The sequence below is a fragment of the Mus caroli genome, chromosome 4 (genome assembly GCF_900094665.2).
Source record: "Mus caroli chromosome 4, CAROLI_EIJ_v1.1, whole genome shotgun sequence".
Taxonomy (NCBI): domain Eukaryota; kingdom Metazoa; phylum Chordata; class Mammalia; order Rodentia; family Muridae; genus Mus; species Mus caroli.
Window position 1 is genome coordinate 132,856,530 of NC_034573.1, and position 8,822 is coordinate 132,865,351.

The 8,822-nt window shown below is 40.4% G+C and overlaps 1 protein-coding gene across 6 annotated transcripts in view; it reads right to left on the reverse strand.

Annotated features, from left to right (window-relative positions):
- Prdm2 (PR/SET domain 2) overlaps window positions 1-8,822 on the reverse strand; it is a 101,197-nt gene that overhangs the window by 63,378 nt on the left and 28,997 nt on the right. For 5 of the 6 annotated variants that reach the window (XM_021161466.1, XM_021161469.2, XM_029476797.1 and 2 more), the window contains 2 exons: window positions 6,808-6,922; window positions 5,196-5,299 (listed from right to left, as the gene is read on the reverse strand). In XM_021161466.1, coding sequence (XP_021017125.1) covers window positions 5,196-5,299; window positions 6,808-6,922 — 219 coding nt within the window. Of the gene's footprint in view, window positions 1-5,195; window positions 5,300-5,906; window positions 5,958-6,807; window positions 6,923-8,822 lie in introns of all 6 variants that reach the window. The other variant, XM_029476799.1, reaches the window with a different exon arrangement.

The following is an 8,822-nucleotide window of genomic DNA, read 5'->3' on the forward strand; positions in this document are numbered from 1 at the left end:
GAATGCTAGCCTAAGTCAAAGTAGTTAAATTGTTTGAGAAATTATTTAATCGTCTCTACTTCAATACCCTCAACTATTATAAAACTCTTGAAACAGCAGATATTTGGCTCTGCTGTTACTATGACAATCATCCTACAGTTGAAGTACCAAGTTCTGCATACTGCTGTACCCCACTGGGTAAACCAGAACACCAGACACCTCCACATTCACTCCTCTGGCTTGTTCCCCACACTGCCAAGACACAGTAAACTTTCCATAGAATAATGTGAAAGTATTTGGGGGGGGGGGGGAGAAGACAGGAAATATGGCCCAGGAGTTAAAAAGCTCTTCCAGAGGACCCAGGTTCAATTCCTAGCACCCACACAGCAGCTCACAAATGTCTGTAACTCCGGTTCCAGGAGATCTGACTCCCTCTCCTGGCCTCTGCAGGCACTGTACACACATGTTGCTCAGGCACACATGCAAGCAAAACGCTGACACTTATTAAAGGTACCGTTGGCCTTACTGACCATACAGAACGCTGCCACTGTTCAACTCCACAGAAAACAGACAAACGGATGTGGCTGTGTACCAATAAATAAACTTTCCTCATTAACTGAAATTTGAATTTCATGGTATCTTCATGTGCCACAGTGTTTAAAAATATAAAGATGCTCCTTAGTTTGGGAGCTTTAAAACACAGTGCGCAAGTTGGATCTAGAGACACTCTGTCTGACAGCTGGACATCAGCAGCAAGCATAATGAGCACCTCATGAAACCAGGCTCTGCAGAACCAACTGGCAGCTTCCAAATGACATCCAACTACAAGGACACAGCCAGCACTAGCTGTCGAGCTCACACACTAACATTTATTCACAATGCTAACTTATAAAAAACGGGGGTTTGCTCCTGAAAACAAAACAAAACAAAACAAAACAAAACAAAACCTGTATTAAGAACTTCTCACTATGCAGTGATCATTTCTGTATCAATTTCAATTGATAAGAGTTCTAGCTCTTCCCTCTGTCCTCTAGAATTTATTGCCAAGATGATCAAAATGTAATACAAGCAGTCAGTAACCATTCACATAAAAGAATAGATTTTTTAAAGGCTATTAAAAAGATAAGCAATATTAAGTTTCAAAGGCCTAGAAAAAATATGCTCTTGTTGGTCTTGTAAGTCTTTCTAAGTGCTTTTGGGCAAAACTGACAAAAAATGTACAGAAGTTTACATAACTTTTGATTTAACATTTACACTTCTAGGAATGTATCTTAAAGAAAATATCAGACAAGTCAGAATATTGCATGTATAGTGAGGTTATTCTTGGAAGAACTATACATACTCAGCAAAAGATTAAAGCCATTTAAATGTTCAACAGAAGGTAAATATGGATGGCAGACAGACAAACGAGTTATGAGCAGCCAAAAAACAAAAACAAAAAAAAACAAACAAACAAACAAACAAACAAAAAAGAAGGCAAACACAAAGCACCTGACACAGACAGACACGGCTCCTGGGACATGGGTAGGAAAAAGCATGTTCCACTCCTACAAGTGGTGTGGGAATGGGTACTAGTATTGAAGAGGCAAGACAGGAGCGGCACAAGGCAGAGAAAAGACAGAATCTACATGAGATTCTGACCAAGGCAATTCCTCACTAGCTTAGCAAACTCTTACTGTAGAGTTAGAAGAATGTTCATCAATGCTGGGTGCGAGGAGTTTAAGTGAACTTTACCTCTTGGTGAGCTTTTTATATACTCTCATACAGTTTATGGGAAGTACATAGTTTTCTAATTACATTGTAAGGGGGGGGTCTTCTTCCACCATGTGGGTGCAGCAATGGAATTTAGGTCATCAAGTTGGGTGGCAGGATCTTCACCTAGTGAGGCACCTTGCTAGCACTGTTTAAAATTTTAAGACTTATAACTGGACCAGGTACACACGTCATGAATCCCTGCACTGAAAAAGGGGTTGTGTACTGAATACTAGAGATATTGATGGATGAAAAACCTGTGAGTATTCAGGTCAACTGGGTAGAAATGGCTTCCAAATGTGTGTACTGTGTAGAGACACAGGGTGTAATGGGGCGTTGAGGTTGTAGCAGCTCTGGCTGCAGGTTATAAATGGCTATAGCTTTCCTCTCAGGCTCTGCCTTCATCTGTAATAGATTAAGAAGTGCTCATCAGATACATAGCGCTCTTTGTTCTTGGACCTCTCAGCCTTCATGATGAGCTTCTGTATGTTGCACAGGATCTGGTACCTTATCATAGCAGAACAAAACAAACTGAAACAGAAGTATCCAATCAATTTTTCTCTGAGCCTAACACTGTTCTAAAACAAAATCTAATTAGGAGCTTGAAGAGTGGTATGTGCCTATATTATCAGCACTCAGGAGGCTAAGGCAGGAGGAGTTTGAATTTGTGGCTAATTTACAACCAAGGCTCTGTTTCAAAGCAATAAAAGCAAAATAAAGCAATCTATCCTTAAAGGGTTATTAGAATAAATCTTGCTCAGAAAATTCTTTTTTAAAAAAATCTGTTTTTAGCAACCACATGAGCCCAAAACTTGAAAGGCTTTTTATCAGCTCCAGGCATACAGTAACCCGTGCTCAAAATTCTAGCACATGGGAGATAGAAGTAAAAGGATACCAGTTCAAAGTCAACCTAGGCTACAAAGCAAGACTCTGACTTTCAAAAGGAGGGGAGAACTTTGTATCGGGGATGGTTTCAAAATTCTGTTATTGCTCAACACACCAGGATGGTCAAAAAAAGTGTTACAGACAGTCCAGCATGTCAGGTCCCCACAGTCCTGCTGAAAGCAGATCAAAGCATGCTGTCCTCTCTCTAGAGCACCTCCTCCATGCACTCGCCCTGAGCATCCTTCATCTTCATCTGGATTAAGAGGAATGTGAATGCTTTCAGTGAAACCTTGGAGCCTGGCAAGATGGCTCAGCAGGTAAGAGCACTAATTGCTCTTCCAAAGGTCCCGAGTTCAAATCCCAGCAACCACATGGTGGCTCACAACCACCCATAATGAGATCTGACGCTCCCTTCTGGTGTGTCTGAAAACAGCAACAGTACTTATCTAAATAAGTAATAAACAGATTTTTGGGCCTGAGGGAGCGAGGCTGACTGGAGCAAGCAGAGGTCTGAAATTCAATTCCCACACGAAGGCTCACAACCATCTATACAGCTACAGTGTACTCATATACATAAAATAAATGAATAAAATCTTAAAAAAAAAAAAGGAAACCTTGGAGAACTTAAGGAGTCAGACAGTCAAGGGCTCAAGAAAGGCAACTGAACACCTTGTCTTAGGTGAGCACACAATGGTCTATGAGCTGGGACGTAAGATTCCATTGCTAATGTATTTTAAGCAGGTCTTAAGGGACTTTGATGGAAGGACAATCACCAAGATGCAGTTCTGATGATAAACTCTATGATATTAGGAAGAGAATTTCTGATACAAGTCTGGGGATAAGACCAATAAGTTAATTTTTCAATTTATTTATGACAAATATGCCCATTATTGTTATTATTCCTGATACTTTGCCATATGCATATATATACACCTATGCCACCTATATCCTATTTTAACACTTCTTAAAAATAAAAAGCCCTCTCAGATGTGACCTAAGTGAGCTTCTGACTTTCTTTCTTGTAAGGAAAGTCAGTCTTCACAAGAGCAAGATGTAAACTTGAACCTGACTACAAAGAAGTGATATTTTCACAAGGAATTCCAAACTGAAGCCTATATATGCAAAGAATCTTAACTAGGACGTTATGTGTAGAGGAAAATCAGTTCCTAGTAGTTCTCGGTTGCAAATCACAATTGTGAGCACACTGTACATGAATTTGAATGCAGATGATAATTGTTTTAAGACTTGAGTGATGGTTTACACAGCATGTCCAATATTACACTGCTACACTGGTTACAAGGTGCCACTGCATTCCCTTAGGCAATGGTGGCATCTGCTCTACTCGGCACTGTACTCATAGACTGTAAATAAACATGTAATTCCCCGACATTCCTCACTTAGATTACTAACCAAGTCAAGCTTACCTTTTAGCTTCTTCTGCGAAACTTTTTAAGTTAATAAGGTGCTTTATTTGAGAGCAATATTGTACAAGCAATACATTTTTAATAATACTAAAATAAAGGTATTATCTTTAGTAATGAAGACTTTTTGTGACCAAGCCATTTTTTTACAATTACAAAGCTCTTTCACTTCCAAACAGTCCTGATCCTTGAGGTAAATTCTTGTTTCCCAAAGCTCCCAGGGTTTGCAGTCAGATACTATCGCAAACAACTAACTCATAAGAAAGAAATACAAATGATGAAACTGTCAGACCAAGCTATAACCTTTATAGCCTTAAGAATTGCCCCTCCCAATGCCCTGAGACTCTTGGGAGGTATCTGCCTACACATTTCACTGTCAGGCTTCTCTATGTCAATAAGTGTGAAACAGATGTGATTACTTCTCATTCAAACGGAACTTGTAAAGGAGCCATCCCCTGAGGTGCTTCCCACTCTTTAATGGAAGGCTTAACGGCACAAGTTAAGTCAGAGAACTGGTGTAGAAGCAGAATCCGGCCCCGGCAATCTGGGAGAATATGTGTAACTGTCCCACTGTTTCCAGGAGATGTGTGTGGCTCTGACTACATCTGCCCTCCTCAGGCCTGGATGTAGAGCAAAGATTGCCCCTGCATCACTGAAAGCTTCTATAAAAGGCTGCCTGCCACTGCCCTGCTTTGTCCTCCAGGATTGTTGAAGATATATGAAGTAGAAGAAAATCCTTCGTAAAATAAAAAGTTCTATGTAAATGTGCCATGTGCTATATATGTCTACCTCTGAATATTCCAGGGACATAGAAACTGCTTTCTGACATGCAGAGACGAATCTAAGACTATTCTTTGCAGCCTTTGGAGTATGTTTTATGGTGTATCTGTGTCATTTATAAATGACAGAGGAAGTCAAGGTCTCAGGTACAAGGCAAAATGCCCTGAACAAAAAATACAAAACACAGATGTGCCATTTACCATCAAAGACAATGGGGCAGCTTCACACTACACACACATGCAAACAACAGTCTACCCAGAAAAGTCATTTTCTCTTTAACGAACAACCTTTAAAGAACACATTGAAATTACTGTTTTAACTTTAACCCGTCAGATCCTGTGAAAACAGGGAGTGGGCTCTTGAAACTCTCTTTCTTACCTCCCACATGTACACATTATTCCTAACCTGGGATCTCTTCTTCTTATCACCAACAAATGGCCCAAACTTTTTCCCTTTTAAAATTGGTTTAGTGGCCCAGACACCTAGAAAATAAAAACAGTATTTTTATAATGTAACGTGGTTATTTTAAATATCGAGAGCATTAATGTCATTCAGTTTTACAAAACAATTAAAAAGCTAGGTTGCTTAACAGCAAAGTAACTGAATTAAGTTCAATCAAATCAACTAAAGTCCTCCGGAGATTCGGAGTTTCCTTCTGTATGCCCTTGATATCTTCTCAATATCTGTAAAGAATCTGCACTGATTACAACTTTTTAAAAGCTTATATTAACTTTCATATGTAAAATAGACCATATGTAGTACAATCATAAACACTTGAAAGTTAACATAAGAGAAAATATGAATGGAATAAAGCTATAAATCATTCAAACTCTTCATTCTATCTCTGTACAAACCTCAAGCTGCCCTTACTAAACAAAGCCACTCTTACAGTTCTCTTATAATCAGGGTTAGACTTGGGTCTTATAAATAAATACTTCTGAAGTTGATTTGCCTAATTACAGTGGAAACATCGTTTCCACTCATTAGCTCTGTAAAACATCGTTCATGAGACATCTTGTCTTGCAGAGTTTCAGAGTCAGCATACATGCTAACCTATGGCATCTCCTATTTACCTGTCATAAAACCTACCAGAAAGGACAGCAAACCAATGAAGATGCAGTCAGTAGAACCTCAGGATCCCTGCAGTCAAGAACAACACATTCTGTACAGAACAGGAGGCAGAGGCTAGTCCTGCTGCGTGTGGCTGGGACATACACACTCCACTCCCACCAAAAGTCAGCTAGGAATTGCATCTATAAACACTAACAACCAGTTAAACTGTGAGACAGCCGTTTCTGTTCAGACAAAACAATGTAATATCCCCAGTGCTCAGTAAGCAAAGTTCCAATGAGAATGAGAAGACATGCAAGTCAGATTTACACTAACACTCACCAGAAGAAAATCTAAATGACAAAAGGATAGAAGCATGATCTATTCAGGAGTGTGTTCTTACAAGAGCTTTACAACTTACTCTTAGTGTTGCATCTAAAACTTACATCACAGACACAAAAATCAAACACAAACAAGCTTTTATACTCAACAAGAAAGTCTAGCCAGCTTATATCGTTCCGTTCATTCAAATACCCACAAAAGGTCCTTAAGTGGAAATGGTAGGGCAATGGGTAAAGGCAGACTGTCAGTAACAGGAACAGATGTAAAGTCAACTGAAAAGTAAGGAGATAAATGTGTCTCAAGGCTCAGTGAAATCAGAGGAAACCACCCACTGTGTAGGATGAGGCCCGTGGAGATGCAGAGGAAGGCACACTGGAACACAAAACCTAGGATCGAATATGCAAGAGGAAGCTGGTTTGCTTTCTATAACCCATGTCTACCCTGGATTCTTATGTAGAAAGTGCACACACACCACTTAATCTTTTAAGTGAGGGTCAAGCTTTCCCTTTTTTGGCATAATGCCTACCTAGCATGATCCTTGCTCCCCCAGAAAGCAGCCTACTCTTTGCTGCCCAACTCCTACAACAAGAGTACTCACCAATCCGAGTCTTGTCGACCGCAGATGGTAAAAGTCTTACTTCCTCTGGAAGTCCTCGAAGCACGTGTTCAGGTACCTCAGCCAGAGTCTCAGTGGCTGCCACAGACTCAGTGTTCTGCAAGGCAAACAGCAGAAGGGTCATAGCAAAAGGAAGAAAACCAGCAGTGTTTTTTGTTTTGCTTTGCATTGCTCTACTGAACCTGAAGTGCACAAAGCAGAAGGGGACAGGTCTGGAGCTGCTGTATCACTGGCTGAGCCTAGTAATGAAACACTAGCATCCTGCCAACCAGGGTCTGGTCTGCTCCAGCCACCTGTATCCACTTTCAAAATATGTAAGTCCCCAGCACTGCACTGCTCTCTAACAGTGCTCCCACAGAACTGGCAGCAGAACACAGCTGTTACTAAATCAAAGGCTACCAGCAATACACTACAACCCTAAAAGGATAATTTTGCCACACTCCATGAAGGCCATTTGACCCATCAGATGCTGCCTCCCTCCTGTATCCCTCCAGCAACCTGAGCAGGTTGGACATTCTATAGAGAGTGCCAGCTCACTGTTAGCCCTCACTTCAAGTGGGACTTTCCAAGGAGCAATAGCTGACCACTATGTATCAGGCCACTGAACAGCAAAGATCACAATATCTCAGAGTTGACAGAAATAGAGACTTATGTCTCAAAACTGAGCTGGAATTCATCAGAGTCTTAAATAAGATTAGTATTAAATGTTTGTGTAAGGAATAAGGATACTGGTATCAACAAGGAAAACCAGGATGTAGCTTTTAGAATCATTTCCAAATCAAACTGAAAACTAAAGACTAATTTTCTTACAGCAATGAAGCATTTTTAATTTTTGTTTGTTTTTCAAGACAAGGGTTTCTTTGTATAGCCCAGAATTCACCATGTATACCAAATTGGCCCCAAACTCAGAGATCCACCTGTCTCTTCAAGTGCTGGGATTAAAGGCATGTGTCACCACTGCCGGGCCTGAAGCACCTGTAACTCTCATTACATGTGTGCCAGGCTTGGTGGAGCATGCCTTTAATCCCAGCACTGGGTGACAAGAGGCAGGAGTATCACTGTGAGTTCAAGACCAGACTGTTCTACATATCAAGTTCCAGACAAACAGAAACATAGAACAGAAATACCTTGTCTCAAAAACAGAAACAAAATGTTAGGCGCCAAAACAAAGCAAAAAAAAAAAACAAAGAAAAACAAGCCACCCAAACTCAAAACCGCCTCAGTTTCAATATTTAAATATATATATTTCAGTTCCAACAACTCCAATCATCATTGGCTGTCCCCTGGCTGGCTTGGAGTCAGAGAGCCCAAGAGAGCATCTATAGCTGTATCACCTCTGGGGAAGGCCGAGCTACCAGTGCGCTTGCTTCAGAAGCGCAGATACTTTCTTTGCTATGACTTATATCCTTTTCCCAACAAATCCTCCAACATACTTTCTAAAAATATAAGTTTCAAATTGCCCCCAGAAAATAGCCTCCTGTACTTCTAATTAGCTAAAAATATCAATAAACTTAACAGACATTTCTCACTTCTATATATGCGATTCCCATTTTAAAATGTTTTAATACAGAAGCTAGATATTTAGAAAAATGAATAAGTTTTTTCTGCCAAAAGGGGAAAAGTACTGACCTGATAATATCCTATGGCACCAATAAACAGAATAACACCAATAAATATTAGCCAGAATTATGAGTGTGTGTGTACGGCTAGCCACTTAGAATAATCAATGAGAACCTTCTTCCCTTTCCTCAGCTGTAGCCTACCTATCCTCCCTGAGAGGTAGCCCCTACAGACTGACAGACAGACAGACACACACACACACACACACACACACACTTCTAGAAAACTGAGGCTTAGAAAAGTGGCGTATCTGACTTTGAACACTAGTTTAACTTTAAAGCCCAAATCCATAGTCACTGTGGGTTTCCATTAAGACTCGCTGGAGAGCCGGGCAATCCCAGCACTCGGGAGGCAGAGGCAGGCGGATTTCTGAGTTC